This window comes from Rattus norvegicus, chromosome 5, assembly GCF_036323735.1.
Source record: "Rattus norvegicus strain BN/NHsdMcwi chromosome 5, GRCr8, whole genome shotgun sequence".
In the NCBI taxonomy this organism is placed as follows: domain Eukaryota; kingdom Metazoa; phylum Chordata; class Mammalia; order Rodentia; family Muridae; genus Rattus; species Rattus norvegicus.
The window spans coordinates 160413990-160436310 of NC_086023.1; the positions used below are offsets into that span (position 1 = coordinate 160413990).

General features: G+C 45.4%; 1 protein-coding gene across 2 annotated transcripts in view; it reads right to left on the reverse strand.

Moving 5' to 3' along the window:
- The window catches only part of Kazn (kazrin, periplakin interacting protein), a 990282-nt gene that overhangs the window by 738187 nt on the left and 229774 nt on the right, over positions 1 to 22321 (reverse strand). Inside the window, exons 1-2 of one of the 2 annotated variants that reach the window (XM_006239310.5) lie at positions 21610 to 21628; positions 8350 to 8507 (exon numbers count right to left, since the gene is read on the reverse strand). In XM_006239310.5, the coding sequence (XP_006239372.2) occupies positions 8350 to 8385 (36 nt within the window). In that variant the 5' untranslated portion in view covers positions 8386 to 8507; positions 21610 to 21628. Of the gene's footprint in view, positions 1 to 8349; positions 8508 to 21609; positions 21629 to 22321 lie in introns of those variants that run through there. The other variant, XM_017593423.3, reaches the window with a different exon arrangement.

Consider the following 22321-nt stretch of genomic DNA (forward strand, 5'->3'; position numbering starts at 1 on the left):
ACACACTCAAGCACAATGTACAACCACAGGCATGCGCACGACACGGACATGAACGCCTGTGTGTGCATATAAACACAAAGACACATAAAACCACAAACATACACAGACTCCTCAGATCTCAGTTTAAACGGACAAAGAGAAAAATCCTTGTACCTTATCTAACTCAGATCCTAGCACACCTATAAGACGGTTGGGAAACTTGTTATTAACTGTTTGGTTTCATACGGGATCTTTAAGAACTATAATCATTTCTTTCCTTTTCCTCTGCTTCCCTCACAGACTAGCCCAGGGCCAAGGACCCCAGATGTAGGGAGCCATTCTGAGCTATACAGTCACAAAGGATGTGGGGAGCGGGTGTGGCAGCAGTCCCAAGATGGCGCTCGGGACTGCAGCTAAGTCTCATGACTAGCACCTGACTTCCTCACACGCCTGAAACTAGCCACGCCCATTGTGAGAGCTGCGCAGGCGCACCATGACGCAAGATCAGGCCATGTGATGTGGACCTATGAACTGAGAATACGCAGTCTGGACCGAGGAGGCGGAGTTGAGGGAGGATATAAGGGAGTGTGCTGGGGTGCTGGGGTGCTGGGGGGCGGGGGGGCTGGGACGGGGGGCTGGGAGGGAGAGGAAGGAAGGGAAGAAAAGAGACATTGCCGCTTGCATGCAGAAAGAAAGGTTCCTGAATAAACTGCTTTGAGAAGAACGTCATGGTGTCGCTCCTTTCTGCGGGACGGAGACGGAAGTGACACCCAGAGATGTTCAGTAAGACAAGGAAAAGGAGTGGGTTTAACACTAGACATGTTTTTGAGGAACATCTCTGATCATGGATGGGCTTCAAGAGAAAACGGATTTTTGCAACCAGATTTCCATAAATAAGGAAGATGTAAACTTTGGGTCTAAAGTAGAGCTTGGTACTCTGGACATCTATGAGTGAATAATCACTTGATGGGTGGGACTGCTCTGTACATTGTGGTGAGTCTAGAAACACCCTTGGTCCCTTTCCATTAGATGCCAATAGTTTGCTCTTCCAGAACCCATGACTGGCAACTCACAATCACCATCACTATGCTGCCTTCTGACTTCCCTGGACATGTGCATTCAAGGAAGGATGCCAATAACACCATGACTCCTGCCCTGCTTTCTATTGCTGTGATAAAATACCCTGGAAGGGGAGGAGACAGGCAATGGGTAGGGCTAACTTTAGTGCACATTTCACCACGGTGGAAGGAATTTAAAGTAGCTGATCACATCACATCAAGAGCAAAGAAAAATGAATGCAGGCACGTATGCTTGCCTGCTTGTTTCTGCTCAGCTCGATTTCTTTACTCCTTGTAAAAGATTTATTTTTCTACTAGTGTGTATTATGCTTCTGTGACTATATGCATTTGGAGATTATGGAAAGTCAGAGGAGGACATCAGATTCCCCTGGAACTAGAGATAAAGGTGATTGTGAGCTGCCCTATCTAGGTACTGGAGACCAAACACGGGTTCTCTGCAAGAGCAGTACATGCTCTTAATCACCCAGCCATCTCTCCATCCCTGATGTCTCCACTCTTACACAATTCAGGACACCCGGGCCTAGAGGATTGTGCCGACCTCTGTGAACTGAGTCTTCTCATAGCAATTAACTTAATTCAAGCAATTCCCTGCAGGTGAGCCTACAGGTCCACCAATTCTAGATAGTCTCTCCCTGAAACTCTTCCAGGTTCTAAGTTGTGTTCAGTTGGCAATTAAAGCTGACCATCACACTCCCTTCACAACCACCAGCCAGGAAAAACTCAAAATATAGCAGAAAACCCTCTGGAAGGTGGCAGGCAGATTTTTTTCTCCTCTCTTCTTAGTTGAGATCATTCATGGAGATATGTTCAACCCGTGGCCCAGACCATGTGTGACCTAAGGATAGCTATAAAATACAATCCAACACAAAACCATAAACACACTTGAAATATCATGATTTTCTTGGCAATGTTTTTGTGCCTGTTGCGTAGTGTGGACTTTGTAGATGTTAACACTGTATGGCCTTCACAAGGATGGGCACCTCTGAAAAGGTAATGCTATAACTGAACATTAGCTGGGAAGTCATTATTTGCTACCGTAACGACTGACATATCAAAGAGACTGAGATGTTTGGGGAGGCGTTTATATTCTGCTTGGAGAGTTTAGAAAATTGTATCCTTGGAGCCCTAAACTTCGTTGGGTTCTGAGAGCATAGCGTTTAGCTTTTGAACTGTCTTGCCTCTTAAAATTGACCAAACAATTTCATCATCCCCAGATAAATATGTTAGTAATAACTGTGCTGCTCTCTAACTGTAGCATCGACATAAAATAGCACCTACAGGCATGGAAAGTGTTGGAAACAGGAGTCAAATGGAAGGTTGCCTCTGTCACCACAGCCTGCCTCCCTCCAAGGTCCCCTCAACTGCAGGGGGATGGCAGCTTGTGGGCTAAGCTCCCTGTCTACTGGCAAGAGCTGATGGAGACTCTGGTCCAAATCCATCCTTCTGCATCTGAGGCTAACAGACAGCTCTCTACTAGCTGATCTATTCTTGTTAACTCAAGCCTAAGTCTGCCAGAAGCCAACGGGTAGGTCTAGTCTCCAAGGGAGTTTGCCCTCTCTAAAGGAGAGAAGAAAAACAAAAGCTCCTTTGAACCTATTCCAGCCCAGATCCTGGCAGGGTCCCCAACCTACTTCCCAATCACCAGGCTTGCCTCCTGCTTACCACTCTACCTCCTGCTGCCTTGTGCCCTTAACTGCTTGGAAAAGGGGCATGCACACAAGGCTTTGGCACATGCTTCAGCGCAGATAGCAGAAAGGAAAGACAGATAAGAAGAGAGAAGCGAAGCAGAGAGTGAGACTGGAGGAAGAGGCAAAATAAAGAGGGAAAGGAGGCATAAAAGAGGAAAAATAAAACCCAAAGGATACACGTTTTTGCTGTTTCCCGGACTCGTGTATTTGAACACTTAGTCCCTGTCAGATGGCGCTGTTGTGGACCCTTTAGGAGGCAGAGCTTCTCCAGAGGAAGTTGGTCTGGGTGGGTTTTAAAGCCTGATCCGGACTCTGTTTGTAACTCTGCTTCTGAATTATAGATAGAATGTAACTGACTGCCATCATGTCTCTCCCACAGTGATGGACAGACAACTGCATCCCTCTGCAACTATGGCAACATAAACTCGTTCTCTCTTAGGTTGCTTTTTTTCAAGGTTATTTTATCACAGAAACAGAAAAGTAACAAGATGGCTCAAGTGCAAGACTTGCTTACAGGTGCCAGGTTAGGCATTTGCTTTTACTTTGAAAGGTTTACTTGCTTTGTTCCTAAATACAGACCCACCGAAAGGGGGTGTTTTATGGTGCATCCTCTCTTAAAATAAGTCCCCCAAGTTTTAAGCAGAAAGACCCTCTGATTGGTCAATGGAACACAGGCCCTCCCTCAACCAGTCTCTACCCCATGACTAGCAGAAAGGGTCTTCCATGTGCATCCAATTTTATCAGCCTTCAGCACTTAGCCTCCAACAGCAAGACCTTACTTTGAACTCAGTCATCTTCCTGTTTTTCCAAGCATGGCTTCTCCTTTAATAAACAATGACCCAAAGCCTTTGGTGGGAGGTGGGCAGAGTTGCTGTTAGGAGATTTAATTTGCTGTAATCGACCCCTCTTAGCATGCGGAGTCACACAGTTCGAGGAAAAGAATTAATCTCTCCCAGAAAGAAGTGCCTTTTTGCTGTTATGAATCTAATCACTTATGAGGCTGAGTTGGCATTTTGGGTGTAGAGGGAGCTCTCAGGAATAAGAACCACCAGATCAGGTTTCAAATCCCTCTGAATAGGGTAGGTACTCCATTGAACGGGGGAGGGGGGTTGGGGGGCGGGGAGGTGGTGCAGACCGGAAGATGCAATACAATGCAAATAGAGGCTCTTCTGCTCTGAGGTTTTTTCAGACATCACCCCTCCACCCTAGTACCAAACAAAGAAAGTTATGGAATGAATGCATCACTGTGGGCCTCTTGGGATACCTTGTCCCCACTGCTTCTCTTCCAGGAGATGCCGCCATCTCTGGGGCAGGTTGTTGGGCCTGTCAATCATTGCTGGAACACCCCCTTCCCCCAGTTATTCTGGGGGATGTGTGTCTTCTCTGTGCATACTCTTTTATGATCCTCAGAGGTAGAATTTCACAGCGCAGCAGTGCGCTTGCCTTTGACATTCTCCTAAGCAGGATTTATTGCCTCCAAGACAGATGTGACTTGAATCGATTATGCCTTGTAAGCACGCATTCTCCAAGCAGCCCCCGGGTTCCCTGTCAGACTTTTGTTTCTTTGTACTGGCTTCATTCTGTGCATGTCTGATGTCAGAGAATCTCATCAAAACCCAGTACTACTAAGATCCCCCGTGTTACCGAACTCGGAGACTTAGAAGGGCCACTAAGTGAAGGTATGTGGTTCATCCTCTGAGGAGCTTTTGTCCCATAAAACGCTAACCTGTAGACTGACCCACTGATGTCAGAGAATGCAGAGCTGGAGCTGACAGATGTGCTTGCTGGCTACATTAACATTCGTTTGATATTCCACTATTGAGCGTAGAATAATAAATAAATGTATCCATCTGTCTTTGGGAGTAAAGTAGGAAGCAATGTTTAAAAATAGATGGGAAAAAATAACTGAATTTCACCAAAAAAAAAAACAAAACAAAACAACAAAAACAATAACAAAAACAAAACAAGATGTTCGATAAAGATTCTCACTAAAAAAAAGAATGTATTTGTGGATGTCTGCTGCAAAACTCAAGACCACATCTTGGACCTGGAGAGATGCTCAGTGGTTAAGAATATTTGCTGCTCTCACAGAAGACCCAAATTCAATCCCCAGAACCTATGTCATGAGGTTTATAACTGCCTATAACTCTAGTTCCAGAGGATCTGGTGCCCCCTTATGGCCTCTGCAGACGGGATACTTATGTGCACATACCCATATACAGATACACACACATAATCATAAATAAAATAAACCTTAAAAGTTAAAACTATTCTTACCCCAGTCATCCACAAATTTCCAGTTTCCTTAGCATCATATAAAATTGATCACACCACCCTGGACGAATATGATCCAGAGATTCCTTACAACCCAAGGAGCTCGGAAGTCATCATAATTCTATTTGATTTCAGCAAAACTTTCAGAAAGTTGGTGGGTTTGGAATAAACAAGTTTGATACCTTAAAACAAAATTAAGTACGACCCATTTCATCCTTTATAAATGTAAAAGTCAAAGATTATTGGCTAAGACTTTCTGAACAGAAAGAGGCCCAAGACAAGAGCGTGCCCAGATATCACATGACAATACTTGACTGACTTCCTGTGACATTTTTCCTAGAGATGTGGACCCGATCCACCTCGATTTTAGAATGTAGGACTAGGGAGCAAGAGGCAGGAAACCATGATTTACATTGTGGAAAGGAGAACTTTCTGCTTGTGTCAATTCAGGAGCAGCAGAGAGCGAGACAGTAACGTATCCTGACACAGGAACTGGTGAGATGGGATACTTTAGCTCCTTAAAGAAAAAGAAAGGGGGCAGGGGGAGAGGGAGTACCAAAGCCACAAAAGATGCCAGTGCAACATTTAGTGAGAAACAAACAATGTAAGATGTTTTTGATTGACACATAGTAACATTATACTACAGTACAACGTCTATGGCCCGAATTGGGGTAAACAGTATTCCTAGCTGTTTTTAAGAGCATCATTGTGCTGGGGCATTGATATCTTCTCTCTTCTAATGATTAATAAGTCACCAGGTGTGGTGCTGCATGCCTGTTACCCTGTGAGGACTGTGGTGGGCTTAAGGCCAGCCTGGGCTACCCGTTGTATTTTATAAAATAGAAAAGGAAGCCAGAGGTGTGTTTGGTAGAGGCTAGGGATGGTGTGCGGGAAGCCATGACTCTGCAGACCCAGGCTGAGGCATCTCTTGCCCCTGAGGTACCAGCCTACAATATTCTATTCTATTCTATTCTATTCTATTCTATTCTATTCTATTCTATTCTATTCTATTCTAGTCCAGTCCAGTCCAGTCCAGTCCAGTCCAGTCCAGTCCAGTCTAGTCTATAGAATAGAGTTTATTTAGGGCATGGGGAGGGGAGTTGAAGGGGTAGTAAAGACAGAGAGAGGCAGAGGGGGGGCTTTTTTGACACATGGAGGGGGAGGGGAAGGACATGAGGAGAGAAGGGACAGAGGGGGAAAAGAGAGAGAGAGCAAGAGAAGAGAAAGAGGGTGAGGAGGGGGCAAGCAGCTCCTTTTAGAGTGAGTCAGGCATACCTGGCTGTTGCCAGGTAACTGTGAGGTGGGGCCTAGAAACAATGTCAACACTACCTAGTGAGATCCTGCCTCGAAAACACCAAAACAATAATAATATTAATAATAATATTATTAATAATATTAGTAATAATAATAGTCGAGTTGTTATAAACTCTAGCTACCCCTCCATTGTGGACTCACTCCTCCATGCCCCTCAATTATGGGGCCTGTTTTCCCTCAGACATTAAAGGTCTTTTAAAGTTCGGTTCTCTGCATCGGTAAATTCAGACGAGAAGGAGAAATGAAGAGGCTTTTATTCTCTGAGATTTCAAAAACTAGAACGTACACATCCTCCTTGGGGATTCATTTAGACAGTTCCCTGGGCTGCGATGTCAGCTATCGGATTGGGTCCAGGCATTGAGCAAAGCTATGCTTTCAGGAACAATTTGCTTTCTTTATTCAGTAAATTGCTCTAAATTTTCCCTTTTTCTTCCCCCAAGTCTTAAAATTGGCTGTTGTGGTTTTAGAAGCTTTCTCTTCTCCCCCAGACAGGCTTAGGGAGGAAGGAGAGGCTGAATGGCTGCTTGCTTTAAAAAAAAGAGGGGCTGGGAGAATAAGTGTGCAAATGAATGGCTTTGCATAATTTGGGGCACCTCAATTGGAGGCGCTCGGATCCCACGGATCCCACGGGGCAGCTTCAGACATTGACAGGTGAGGAATGTGGACAGGCGGCTGCCGGCTACAGTTCTGGTGAGATGAAGCCCAGATTTCCAGATTGATCAAAGAAAATAAAACACAAAACAACATCCCAACAGAAACGAGAGAGAGAGAGAGAGAGAGACAGACAGACAGACAGACAGACAGACAGACAGACACAGAGAGAGAGAGCCCACAGTGCAAAGCTCTCCCACCCAGAACAGAAGGCAGGGAACAGCAGACCATCCTGACCTCAGTTGTTCAACAGAGAGCAAGCTTAGGGGGAAAAACTCCAGGGACACCTCATACAGAATACCCCAAACCGGAGATGATTTCCTAAAAATACTCCCAGATCCCCAAGAGACAGAAATGACAATAAATGCTAGAGCAGTTTGCTTTAACCAAAGAGAAATGCCATCCGGCTTTTAAAACACCTGGTGTTTGCCCATCAACATATCTGGAGAGACCCACTAACAAAGCCAGAAGGAGAAGAAAGATTACTTTAAAGTATTTCAATAAAACAGCCTGTGAGGAGAAACCTCGAGAAACAACATCTCAACAATAGCAAGCAATAGGCAAACCCCCAGCAGCGTATCCATTGCTGGCATTGTTTTAAAATGCAGATTCAGTGACTAGAGGGCACCTCAGACACCCCTAAACACTTACCAGCTTCTCACAAATGCGGTTTTGGACCAGGCTTCGCTCCACACCAACACCTTTGCCAGTTTTGGTGCCTGCCAAGTTTGTATGGAAATGTAGTCTTTCTCTTTCCTGGGACTAATGGGAGCTGTGCTCCCCGTTCTCAAAGACAATAAATGGGGCTGGGGATTTAGCTCAGTGGTAGAGCGCTTACCTAGGAAGCGCAGGGCCCTGGGTTCGGTCCCCAGCTCCGAAAAAAAGAACCAAAAAAAAAAAAAAGACAATAAATACACTACTTTTAAACTCCATTACTCTGTCTTTTTAAACAAACAAACAAACAAACAAACAAACAAACAAGAAACAGTAAAACCTAATGAAAAGCCCAGTTCTTACTATATGGGAGCGTCTCTTATGGTTGTTTCTGGCAAGGGTGGTTGGTTTGATAGTTGAACATCCTTAGATAGCTTATCCTTCCCCCAACCCCTGATACAAAGTATTGAAAGAAAGCCCAAATACAATCCCAAATCCATTAAAGACCTGTCCAACCTGTGTCCAACGGTAGCCATGAACGAGACCCACCATAAAATCATAAGCTCGCATCAGAGAGCTCTTGTATTATTTTCGTTGCTTTTGGTAACTCGGCTGTGCAGTTCTCGAGTGTGAGCCTTTTAGGTGACACTGCCTTGTCATAATGACAAAATATCAGACATCCCTGGACCACCCACCACTGATCTTTGTACCTGGGCATCCATTAAGAGATGTCTCATCAGTATCATCGAGTTCTTCAGTGTCTCTTTCTCCGTGGGTAGAAAGGGGTCATCGTCTTCCTCCAGTGCCTTCGACTTGGTGACAATGAAATGGGAAATCTGGTCATTTAGGGTGTGCAATGACTGCACGGCTGTGAAAAGACAAAGAAGGAAATATAAAATGATACTGCTAACTCTTGTGCATGTGTGTGCTTGTATGTGTGTGTGTATGTGTGTGTGCCTGCCCACATGCATACACACACATACATCCTAGTGTTTCCCGCTACTCAGTGCACAGATTACATGGGCACACCACCAAATCCAGGGTTCGTTTTATTTTCAACTTGGTGTGACTGTAAGCTTTAATTTCCAACTTGACATAACCTAGAATCACCTAGGAAGAGAGTCTCAGCAAAGAGTCTATTGGATTGGTCTATGGGAGGCCGTCTTAAGTTAATTGGTGGGAGTAGACCCATCTCACCATGGGTGAAACCGTTCCCTGGGCAGGAAGTCCTGAACTGTGTGAGAGTATGACCAAGCAACTGAGCATACATGTGTTCATTTCTCTCTGTTCATGACTATGGATATGATAGAACTATTTGAAGTTCCTGCCTTGACTTCCCCCACAATGATGGACTGTAACTGGAATTCTAAACTGGGATCAACTCCCTTCTCCCTGAAGTTGCTTTCTGCCCGGGTATTTCATCATAGCCACAGAAAGAAACCTAAGACATAAGAGTTCTGGGGATTAAACATGGGTCCTCATAGTTGCAATGCAAACACTTTACTGACTGAGCTATTTCCCCAGTGCCACAACTGGTAACTTTCAGTGAGAAACGGACTCACCATTTTCAATGGAAAAGCAAGGTGTACACCCGAGAGATCAACCAGGTAAGTGCCGAGAACCTGAATTTCTTCAACAAGCAATTTAACAGCCGGACTGTGTCTGGGTACCACCATCCAAATACATAACCCCACGTCTATAGAGTTTTTAAGGACACGTTCACCAGCAAAACACCAGATGTGGAACCTAATTCATGGAGCACCCAGTTGTCCTGGGAAAGCATAACAGGATAGAGTTAGTTATGAACTGTAGATGTATGTCTGTGATCAGTATTTACAAACCAGAGATCAGGGGGCACCTGGGTGTGGCCCTACCCTAAATCTACACTTATGGTAATGCAGATGCCTATTTTCACTCCAATGGATGGCTTCTGACACCGAAGTTTAAGAAGGGGGCAGTGGCCGTGTTTTCTAACCAGTGCCATGAATAGTCTGGAAGGACTGTTATTTCTCTGTCATCCCACACCAGATGTCACCTGACATATTACAATAAAGATTTGACTTTATTGTTCTGGCTGTCTCTTTCTCTCTGATGCACTTCGTAAGAGAAGAAGGGTGTGTGAGTGGGTGTGAGTTCATGTGTTTGCATGTATATGTAGATATGTGTCTGAGTTTATGTATGTGTGAGTGAGTATCTTGTGTGTGTATGCATGTGGGAGTGTGTGTAAGTGTGAATGTATGCATGTGTAAGTGTATGCAGGTGTGAGTGTGTAAGTCTATGTGAGTGTGTGCAAGTGTGTGTGCATGTGTGAGTGTGTGCATGTATGAGTGTATGCATGTGTGAGTGTGTGCATGTATGAGTATATGCATGTGTGAGTTGTGCATGTATGAGTGTATGCATGTGTAAGTGTATGCATGTGTGAGTATATGCATGTGTGAGTGTGTGCATGTATGAGTGTATGCATGTGTGAGTGTATGCATGTGCGAGTGTGTGCATGTATGAGTGTATGCATGTGTGAGTTGTGCATGTATGAGTGTATGCATGTGTGAGTGTATGCATGTGTGAGATATGCATGTGTGAGTGTGTGCATGTATGAGTGTATGCATGTGCGAGTGTGTACATGTATGAGTGTATGCATGTGCGAGTGTGTGCATGTATGAGTGTATGCATGTGTAAGTGTGTGCATGTATGAGTGTATGCACGTGCGAGTGTGTGCATGTGTGAGTGTATGCATGTGTGAGTGTGTACATGTATGAGTGTATGCATGTGTGAGTTGTGCATGTATGAGTATATGCATGTGTGAGTGTGTGCATGTATGAGTGTATGCATGTGTGAGTGTGTGCACGTATGAGTGTATGCATGTGTGAGTGTGTGCATGTATGAGTGTATGCATGTGTGAGTGTGTGCACGTATGAGTATATGCATGTGTGAGTGTGTGCATGTATGAGTGTATGCATGTGTGAGTGTGTGCATGTATGAGTATATGCATGTGTGAGTGTGTGCATGTATGAGTGTATGCATGTGTGAGTGTGTGCATGTTTGAGTATATGCATGTTTGAATGTATACATTAGTGTATACATCTATGTGAATGAGTGTGTAGTCTGGAGTTTAATATTTGATATTGTCCTATGTTTCTCCATCTTCCCTTTCTTAAGAACAAGGTCTCTCACTGAATTTAGGTTTCATCAATGCAGCAAGACCAGCTGGCCATCAGGCTCCAAGGATCTCTCTGTCTCCCCTCCCAAGTGCTACAATTACAAGCACATGTCACACATGCCTGGTGGTTTTGTACGTGGGTGCTGGGGACCTGGCTTCATGTCCTCAAGTTTGCCTGCCAAACACATGCGCTGAGCCATCCACTCCCCAGCCCCCAGAGGTAATTTTTAATCTCTTTTCTACTCTATCTACACGTGGAATATCAGAGCTCAGTAAACATTATTGCATTCGTCTCCTTAAAATCAATCCCTTTCCTTATAGAATTGTCCATAATTTTTTGGATAAATCTATACTTTTTACATCAAGAAAGAACAGCTTCTAGGCATTCTCAGTAAGCTGTCACATGAACAGAATCCTGAGACGGTCTAGGAAATCATCAGTAAACTCTAACACACAGCAGCAGAGCTTGGGAGACAGGGCTTCCAGCCAAAGGCAGCGAGAGACACTGAATGAATGCTCTCTTGCTGCAACAGCTAAGAAACCTGATGTGTTTACAGACAGCAGGGGTCTGTGGTCCTGGAAAGGACAGGGAGTCTGAGTGAGTCCTGTTGTTTACCTTCAGTTGACGTGCACCTCTCCCCCACATACACACAATAAATATAGTTTAAAACGTTTTTTAGAACATGTGCATTCTTCTGAGTTGTACAGTAGACACCCCTTTCCTGTGAATGACAGCCCCAGTGATGGAACTCTCTCTATGATTCCTGTATCCAGCTCATAAAAAGGGTTGGAGTCTGGGCATGTTCACTCTGTGTGAAGCCAGCTGCCATGGAAGTGACTTGTCATGGATGATACTGTCAAGTTGCTGGGATCTAGAATCATCTAGGAGACCTCTTGACACCTCTGTGAGGGAGGCTCTATCCTGGGTTAATCAAGGTGGGAAAGCCCTCCCTAAACATGGGTGGTTCCATGCCAGGAGCTGGGGTCCTGGATTAGGTAAAATGGTAAGCATGAGCTGAGCACCACTGTTCATCGCTCTCTGCCCCCTGGCTGTAGATGCCGTGTGAGCATCCATCTCAAGCTCTCGCTGCTGTGTCTTCCCCGCCACGGTAGACTTACACTGGGAGCCAGTGTATATGCCTCCTTCGTGCTGATTTTGCCAGGTACTTTGTCATATCAACAGGTAACTAACGTGACCCCTGGGCAACCAGAGAGCATAGGTCTCCAAGAGAACATGCATGCACAGATTGCTGAAGCTGTCTATCTACCCATCTATCCATTCACCCCCTCACCTATCCATCTATCTGTCTATCATCCATGCACCCCATCCATCTACCTACCCATCTATCCATTCATCCATCCACCTATCCACCTATCCATCCATCTACCCTCCTGTACATTCATCCGTCCACCCACCTGTCCAGTCATCCATCTACTTACCTATCATCCACCCACCCATCTATTCACATACCCACTCATCCATCTATCAACCTATCCATTTATCCATTCACCCACCTATCCATTCATCTATCTACCCACTTATCCATTCATCCATTTACCCACCATCTATATACTGATCAGGCCATCTACCCATTCATCCATCCCAGGTGCCAGAACAGTAAGTAGAAAACTATCCGATAGGACTAGAAAAATCTCAGTGATTAAGAGAACTTGCTGATCTTGCAGAGGACCCAAATTTAGCTCCCAGCACCCACATCTAACTGCTCAAAACTGTAACTCCAGCTCCAGGAGTTGCTCTCTTCAGGCCTCTACAAGTAGGATACACATGTGGTATAAGGTCACACAGGGACTCATACATATCAAGGAGGAAAAATATATCTAAGAAAACCAACATCTTAGACATTCTGATGACAGAAGACACAGCATAGAGATGAGGAATCCTGAAAGGTTTCATCCACCTGCCTCATCCAAGTCATCCAAGATGCAGCCCAGACCTGGAAAAGCAGAACTGGACTGGACCTCTCTCCACACCCCAATCTATAGCTCAGAAAACCGAGAGTACTCATAACTACATAGTAATTTATATAGCTTACTTCGGAGGTTCTCTGTTATGTAACAACAGGTAACTCTAGAAAATACAGCCATGACAACTCATGAAACACATCAGAAGCTGTCAGATACATGGGGACAGTAGTAATGCTTTCTCAGTTCATTACCATGTGTCTTAGTTACTTTTCTATTGCCATGGGAAATCCATGACCAAGACAACTTACAAAAGAAACCATTGAGCTTGGGAATCACACAGTTCCAGAGACCTAGATTCCATGACCATCGTGGCAAGAAGCATGACCGCAGGCAGGCAGGCATGGAGCTAGAGCATTAGCATAGAGTTCACGTCTTGATCCATCATCATGAAGCCAGACATCAAGCTCACCGGGAATGCCATGGGCTTTTTGAAACCTCTAAGACACATCCAACAAGGCCACACTCCCAATCCTTCCCAAACAGTTCCACAAACTGTGAGACAAGCACCCAAATATATGAGTCTGTGGAGGCCATTCTCATTTAAATCACCACACTATGTCCCTGGTGTTAATCACTGCACATAAAAACAAATAAAGGCATGAAAAAGAAAGGTCTCGGCACTCCACTCTGCCCCTACTCTTCCCTTGTCATCACAGATTTGGGAAGTTGTACACATTGTTCCCCATTTGCCCTATAAAACTCTCAACTAAATAAAGCTGTTCTTAGAGCACATGATGGATTAGAGGCTGGAGAGCCACAGACACGATTCCTCCCTACCTGAGGTTAGGAAACGAGATCATAAAACCCAGTTTACTTGGTTGGTTGTATTGAATACGTAATGACCTTCAATCCATTGTGTGTTACATTCGTCCACAAATCTGCAGAAACATACTTCTTAAGCAGGTTACTTATCTGAAGTGTGGTTTGAATCTTCCTAAACATTAGTGAGCTTCTTTTTAGGCTCCCGAAATCATGGAACTTTCATGGTTTGGGAGAAGGGGAAAAGTTGCCAAGTCTCAACATTATGCGTTATTTTAAAAAATAGAAGAGAGGCATAAAATGTGTTCAGAATCACCCCATTTCTGCTTTTATAGGTCAGATGGAGCACGGAATATGATGTAATAATGATATGACCTCAAATGCTCATTTTATGCAGATGAGTCCAGATGCCATTGAGATGGGCTATTGTACTACTTTTACAGGAAAATATGCCTGATGAATCATATCACGGGGCAGAGACACCAGCAACTCCGTGGACTTTATGATCTTGTTATTTATACGGTCCATAGATACAACCTAATCACCAAATTTATCCCCGTGTGTTAAACAATCTTTGCTTTTCACAAATCTCAGAAGCTATGATGTATTTTGGATGAAAATGACCATCCATTCCTAGTTCTTGTTTTAATGGAATCCCATTAAATAAATGGAGCCTACATAATTCAGACCTTTTTTTTCCCCTTCCTGCAGCTGTAATAAAACTCATCCTGCTAGAGATAAAGATGCAGAGAGGTCAGAGCCTTCATATTATGTTGCTGCAGTCTGATGGTGGATCAACGCATAAATATAGGATTTCTGTATCAATGGGCAATGTACTCTTAGGTATGTAATTGAAGGAACTGGAGAAGGGTATTTGAACAAACGCTTGTGCACTTGAATTGCACTGGTTCACATAGCCAAATCTGGAAGCTATTCATTCATTGCCCATGAGTTTGTGGATGGGTAAACACAATATGGTATATCTATTCAGAGGAGCATTATTCACTCATAAAAAAGGAATAAACTACTGATAATATGCCACCACATGAATGAAGTTGGAAACGTTAAGCTTAGTGAAAGAGGCCAACTGCCCCCTCTACCACCACCACCACCTGCAAAAAAAAAAAGATCCTATGTACAGGAACTGTCCATGGTGGACAAACAGTGAAACCAAAAGACAGATTTCAGGACGTCCGACCAGGAGAATGAGAACAACTGTTTAGTACTCAAGTAAAGGGTCTCCTTTGGGGATGATAAAAATATTCAGGAAAGAATTGTGGCAATGGATATGCACAGTGCATGAGCTAAACACTGCTGAACTATGGACTTCACTTGGTTAAAAGAAGAAATTTGTCTACGTGCATCCTACTGCAGTTTGAAAAAAACCTTGTGAGGCAGGAGGATTGCAAGATCAAGGTCAGATAAAGAGTACACTGCAGCATTTATAACCAGGATTTCTCTTATTGTGAAGTGGTGCAAGGACCTGAGTTTAACTAGAGCACCCGAATGGTGGGAGGAGAGAATTGACTCTTTCTTGTAAGCTGTCTTCTGACTTCTAGGTGTGCCCCATGACATTCATGCATGCGGGCGCACACATGCACGCATGCATGCACACATGCATGCACACATACCCAGCATGGTTACCACACCTTTTCTTCAAATGAGCAGATCTGCCAGAGAGTTAGTTTAGCTGTGAAAATGGCCGCTTTCTGTGGCTGTGGTTCCTGCAGTTGGCGGCCAAGTAGCAGAAGCAGGCTCTGAGTGAAAGGAATTACAAAGGCAGGAGCAGAGTGTGTGCTGACTTGAGGCTCAGATCTGCACAATGGAGGCTAAAGATAGCCTCAGTCTTGGGAAGCCACCCTGAGGTCAGAAGGAACCTAAAGGGAGACCCTGTCTTTCATCATCCATGGAAGACTGCATCTCTGAAGGAGGCCTGGAAGCCTGAACCTTGGAGTCAGACATTCTGAGTTCTAAACTTGCCTCTGTATGCTGGTCTGGGCATTGACCTATCTGAGGATGACTTTTCTCACCTGTCCCTTGGAGATAAAGCCATGATGATGTCATGATCATGCATATTAGAGTAATTAATGCAACTTAGTGCAACTTACAGTAGGGCCTGGCCCAGAGCTTCTCTGTGACAATACTTACCAATGTGGTTACAGTGGCCATTGCCTAGTTCCCATGAGCCCCTGGGCAGCCAAGTCCATGTATGACCATCAGAATCTATTATGAATTAACACCTGTGGGGCCGGCATGCCTATTCTTATGGCCCTGTGGCTACCAGCCCATCATGGTCCCTGACCAACTCATTCCACTTATCCCAGACCACCTTAGTGGTCCACCACAGGGCCTGAGACATCAGAAGATTACATCGAGTGCAGAGAACTCTGGTTGCTAATGCCATTCTAGGGTGTGTTCTGCATAGGGAAAGGCAGCCAGGGAGAGAAAGAGACAAAGGCAGGGTCAGAAAGAAAGAGAAATGGAGAGGATATTGTGGACTCAGACTAGGCCCCCCCCTTCCCTATCCTCAGTTTCATGCATCTTAAGATCAAGCTGCCTCTAGTGATGCCTTTAGTGATGGACTCTATTGGTGTGTGTGTGTGTGTGTGTGTGTGTGTGTGTGTGTGTGTGTGTGTGTGTATGTGTGGGTTCATATGTGTGCACATGCCTCAGGAGGTTGCAGTCAACCTCCAGTGCCATTCCTCAGGAGCCAACCACCTTGTTTTTGAAGGGTCACTCACTGACCCGAGGTTTTTTTGATTGGACTAGATTGCCTGGGCAATCAACTTCAGGATGCTCTTGTCTCTGTCTCCCTGGCTCTAGGATTACAAGTGCATGCCACCACACCTGGCTTTGGATATGGGTTCTAAGGACTGAACCTCAGCATTTTACCAATTGATCTACCTCCCCATCACGTACAACCACCCAGCTTACTCACTGATCTTAAGCTAGATTTGGCTTGTGTGCCCAGAGAACCCTACTTTATATATGTGCTTCACAACTTATAATGGGGTTACAGCTTAACAGGTTCATCATAAGTGGAAAATGCATCAATTACAGCTACTCCACCTGACTTCATATTTATCCATGTAGTATCCTGATGTCCCTTTCTTGGTAACATACTTACTGACCGCCAGAGATATCGACCCTGGAAAAGATCAAAACCCCAAATCATGTTCTTTTGGACATGTAGTGCTTTTCCAGCATGCTAAGTGTGGGAGCAATATAGAAGTCTCATGGCAGACATCTCATTCTTGCTACTGGTCCACCTGCCTTGCCTTTCTCCAGGCTTCCAGAATGTTCCTGCGGTATTCCATGTGCTCTAGTGAGGTCTCCCATCCCTCATTCAGTGAAGTTAGTATTTCTACTATCAGCAGTGGCAGCCGCTCTATGCTAAGCACTTTCTGAATGCCAAGCATCGCACCGAGCCCCTTGACCGTTGACACAGCTCATCCTCACACAGCCGACCATGCTTGGGTCCCATTGGCTCCCTCTCATTGAAGAGGTTTGATGGATGGTAGAATTTGGCCACAGCCACAGAATCAATCACACAGCTGTGAAGGGCTCTGCTGTCCTCTGACTCTTCCTGCTGGACTGAAAGTCTACTTCCAGAATGGGAAGACAGCATGTTCAGTAAAGTGCTTATGCTTGCCTTGCCACCAGTTCAGCCCCCAGAGCCAGTGTAGACAAAGCTAGGGTAGTCTGTGTTACTCGAAAGGAGAGCTACATTTGTTGAGACACCATAGAGAGAAACCCACTGAAAAACTTCTGGTGGTGTGCCAAGGCTTTTTCTATGGATTCAGGCTGATTGGCAGAGTGACATCAGCTAAGACAGACACACACGCTGAGGTAAGACATGTGCTGAGACAAGACCAGTGGAGGACACATTATGGTTTGGAGTTAGTATAGAAAGGACTCAAACAGATAGGGAGGAGGCAGAGCTTGGCTTTCTTGCATAGCTAAATGCTTGTTGGTCTCTCACCTTTGCTGATCTTCGCTTCCCTGAGAGAGGCATAGCTGAGGACTTTTCCTGGCATTTTTGTTGAGCCTGATCCTTCTGCTGACTCAAGCTGACATTGAGACCTGGCTGTCTCTGCCAGTTCATGCCATGGCTGCTGATTCATGTCTGCCATCCCAACTCTACCGAACTGGTGTATCCATGAAGTGTTTGCGAGTGGATCGAGCTGCCCCTGTCTGCTAACCTGTGGACTGAACTGCCCATTTCCAGACAACACAGGTGGGAGTTACTCCAAAGAACCTTTCTAAAGAGGTCCACTTCCCCTCATATCCTTTCTTTTTCCATTACCTCCGATGGATGGTTAGCTAAAAGGGAGGTTAAAGCATTTGAGAACCACGATTAAATAAGCTTTGAGAAGTTAAAGTTATGAGGACGCTCCTTACAAACCTGACAATGGTGGGCCAATCGCTTGCACGCCACAGAGGAGGAGAAATAAGTCATCCCAGGACACAGGCAGTCAGTGGCGCAGCTCCAACTCCCTTGCCCACATCATCTCACATTAAAGTCATGGAGGAGGATGCTACACTCTATTTTTGCTTCTTTTGTTTACCTCCCATTCTTTGAACCTATCCATGCATCTTCTAGAAAAGCCTCAAGGTCATGAGTCATGTCTGCAGATATTGTGTGGTGGCTACAGAGTTTTACTGTGTGGGACACTAACTATCCTAGTGCCAGGTCCCTACCAAAGTACTGAGCAGAGACATCACCATGAGAGGCAAGGATTCAAACCAGCTGGGGCAGACAGTGCTTACTTCGAACAAGAGGCAGGAGAGAGGGACCATCCCGAGCAGAGAGCTCTGGTGAGAACAGGTAGTTCTTTTCTTTTCAGAAGGAACCGTCAGAGGACATCACGGGGTGGGTGTAAGGGTGTTGCAAAACTACAACCCATAAAGGAAATAGGCTATTGATAATTTAGCAGCCTTATGGAGCTCAAGGGCAAAATCCACATGCAAATGAGATTTGGAACCTCCCAGAGATGCTGGTGAATTGGGACAGGAGGCTCCCAGTCATTTGTTCACGTCAAGGAGAAGAGGCCAGGCTTTGGTATAGAATTGTATTTTTAAATAGATCCTTGTGGTTTGGGAGCTTAATAGCAAGAGTGGGGTGGGGGCAGACGTCACACTGGAACAGAAGAGCTAGAAAGGCTATCAGGTGCAAAAGGCTGTCCTGTCATCCATATCTGACTTGAGCACACTGTGGCCAGAGGACCCGGTTCCCTTGAGAAACAGGGGCAACCCAGGGTCCTAGAGAACTTGGCCAAGTCCATCATAAAGGGAAATCAGGGTAGAACCTCAAGACAGGACCTGAAGAGGCCATGGGGGAGCATTGCTTCCTGACTTGCTCAGACTGTTGTCTTAAACAACCCAGGCCCGCCTACCAACGGACATCTCTGCCTACAGTGAGCTGGGCCCTGCCATATCAATGAACAATCAAGAAAGTGCCCCGCGGACACGCCCACATGCCAATCTGATGGAGGCAGTTCCTCAGCGAGGCCCTCTCTTCGGCAAGATGTGTCAAGCTGACAACCAAGATTAACCATCGCAGTGAAAAGTTTTGGGCCGTGACAAATATTCTTGGGCTGTCAAAACCACTTAAAACTAATTAGGGGCAGGAGACATGAGTTCAGAGCTGTCTCTCCTCTGATGAACTAACAAGTGCACACGTCACCAAGACAGACGTCGTAAAAGGGGGACGCAATCCTTTTATAAGAATTTAATGTGGAAACGGGTGCATGAGCCCTATCTCATTAAACGATCAACACCGTGGAAAGAATCCTTACAAATTCCCTGCCCTCGTTTTGTTTCCCCCAGAGAGCCCCTCCTCCCCACCATGAAAATGACTGTGTTTGGATTGAACAGTCTCCAAGACTGAGCCCCTCCTCCTTGATTTCAACAGGGACTCACAAACCCTGGAACACAAGCCTTGGCAGAGTAAAACCTGGCTGCATGAAGAGTGATCTCAGGGCAAGCATTCCAGCCATGAGTCTGGAGAAATGCTGTCCTCCTTGTTCCGAAAATTGCTTCCCCCTGATTGAGCAGCCCCAGAGATAAGAGGCCAGGCAAAGGTCAGAGGTCAGCCAAACAGTGGATTGTTACTGAACTCACACCAGGTTTCTCTGGAGCATTGAAGTCCCGGCTCTTTATAGAGTTTCAGGATTGTGCGAACCTGCTGCATTCATCTGATGTCTGGGGTGGGTGCATGTGTACATGTTCATGAAAATGCATGTGTTGGCTTACATGTGGGGGCCAGAGGTTGATGTAAAGGTGTCCCCCAGTATCACTCTTCACTTTAACTTTTGAGACAGGGACTCTCACTAAACCTGGAGCTCATTGATTTTGGTAGACTATCTGGCCAGATCTACAGATCCCCCTGTCTCTGTCCTCTCCTGCATGACACCACCCTCAGTGTTTTAAATGGGTGTTGGGGATTTGAACACAAATCACCAGGCATGTGCTGCAAGCCTCTTAATTGCCTGAGCTCTATACTCCGGCTCACCAAGCTCTAAGGTCTACTGAGGGCCTATGCTAACTGCTTTTACTGAGTGCAGGGGTGTGTATGAGTGTCACCACCAAAGCTCTACAGTTTCTCTTGTTGGAGTTTTTATTTGGTTGGGGTTTTCTTCTTTTCTAAACAGGGGTACTTTTCAGGCCCACCAACCTCTAGGGATAGGGAGGAGAGCTGCAAGCTTGGTAAAGATGTGGTAGACCTGTGAGCCTTAGCCAAGCCAGAGACCTTGTTGTTTTTGGCTAACTGAAAGGGTTTATCCACGGAAGCCTTGTTCCCAATTTTAATGACTGACTATGCCATTTAATTACTTCTGGTCTGTTAATATTTTAAGATCATTTTGTTTTATTGCAACTTTCAATGTGTTTCAAAGGTCAGAAGGAAACCACGTTGAATCTCAAGTAAGCTCTATTTATGGACAATAGGTTTATAGGCAGCATGAGGCAGTTGGTGCCTTGCGGCTTTTCATTTCAGGTTTTGTATTTAAAAGGCTCTGCCTGAAAGTATGTAGCCACCTACATGGGGTGGTAGGGTGATTAGAAGTCAGGCTTTGGCACTGGGGAGATTACTCAGTAGCGTGAGTGCCTGAGTTTGGTTGCCCAGAATCTATAGAGAGAAGGGGGGCATAGTAATCATGTATAACCTCAGAACCTAGAAGACAGAACGATCTCTGTGGCTTTCTAACCAACCAGGCTACCAGAATCAACGAGTTTCAGATTCAGTGAGAGACCCTGGTTTGTTTGTTTATTTGTTTGTTTGTTTGTTTGTTTCATTTCTATTATTTTTAAGTAAAGTGGAGAGGGGCTGGAGAGACGACCCAGAGGTTAAGAGGACATACTCCTCTTGCAGAGAATCTGAGTTCCGTTTCTAGAAGCCAAGTCAGGTGGTTCACAACTGCTTATAACTCTAGCTCCAGGGGATCTAACACCTTCTTCTGGCCTCTGTACATACATGCACATACATTTATGCACACACACACACACACACACACACACACACACACACACTCAACATTTTTCTATCTTAAAAAAAAACCTTTAGGTTAAAAATCTGGACCCCCAATGGAGGGGTTAGAGAAAAGACTGAAGGAGCTGAAGGGGTTTGCAACCCCATAGGAAGAACAACGATATCAACCAACCAGACCCCCCACCCAGAGCTCCCAGGGACTAAATCACCAACAATGAGAACACATGGTGGGACCCATGGCTCCAGCCACATATGTAGCAGAGAATGGCATTGTCCAGCATCAATAGGAAGAAAAACCCTTGGTCCTGGGAAGGCTCATTTCTCCATCGTAGGGGAAGGTCAGGCACTGAGGTGGGAGTGGGTGGGTGGGAGTGGGAGCATCCTCATAGAAGCAGGAGGAGGGGGGATGGGAGAGGAGGGAAAGGAGATGGCATTTGAAATTTAAATACATAAAATATCCAAGAAAAAGAAAACCTAAGGGGAAGAGTAGTTGCGGAAGACACCTGCTATCAACCTCCGTGTCCATAAATGTGAACACCTGCTCATGCGCACACACATAAAGGGCTCAGTAGGACTCACTGTTCCCTGGCCAGCAGCCTCTGGAGCAGACCTTGGGCTTCAGCCTCTCACCTGCAAAATGAAGACAGAAGAAAGAACTGTGCTATCACATGCTGGGAAGTAACAATGCCTCCAGCCTTCCCAGGCTCAGGGTACGTTTCCTTATTACTACCATGGTTTCCTCCAGACCGAACAATGATCAAGTCCCTGCGGCGGCCCTTTCTGAATCTCTACATCACAACCACGCACACAAAAGAGACAACTGAGGCAGAGATGGGCTAAATGGTTGCCACTTCTTAAAGGAGTAAATGACTCTCACACAGGTCCATCGCACTCCATTCCCGGCTCCCGGCTCAAGTCTGTTTCACATGTAGACTGCACTCATTCCACAGGGGCTGGGAGGACGGTTCACGGGTGAAAGCATTTGCCATGCAAATGTGAGGAGCAACGCTAAGATCCTCAACTCTCTGTATAAGCTGAGTGGAGATGGAATTCCGGCCTGAGAAGGAAGAGACGAGACTCCCCAGAGCAAGCTAGAGAGACGAGTCATATCAGTGAGCTGTGGGTTTGACTGAGAGATCTTGGCTCAAGAAATAAGTAGGAATGGTGCTCCAGAATGACTCCCGACATTAACCATGGGCCTCCACAAGCACACACCAAACGCTCACACACGTGTACTAACATGCCAACGTACACGTACCCATACATGCACGTGAAACATGGAAAAGTTTCT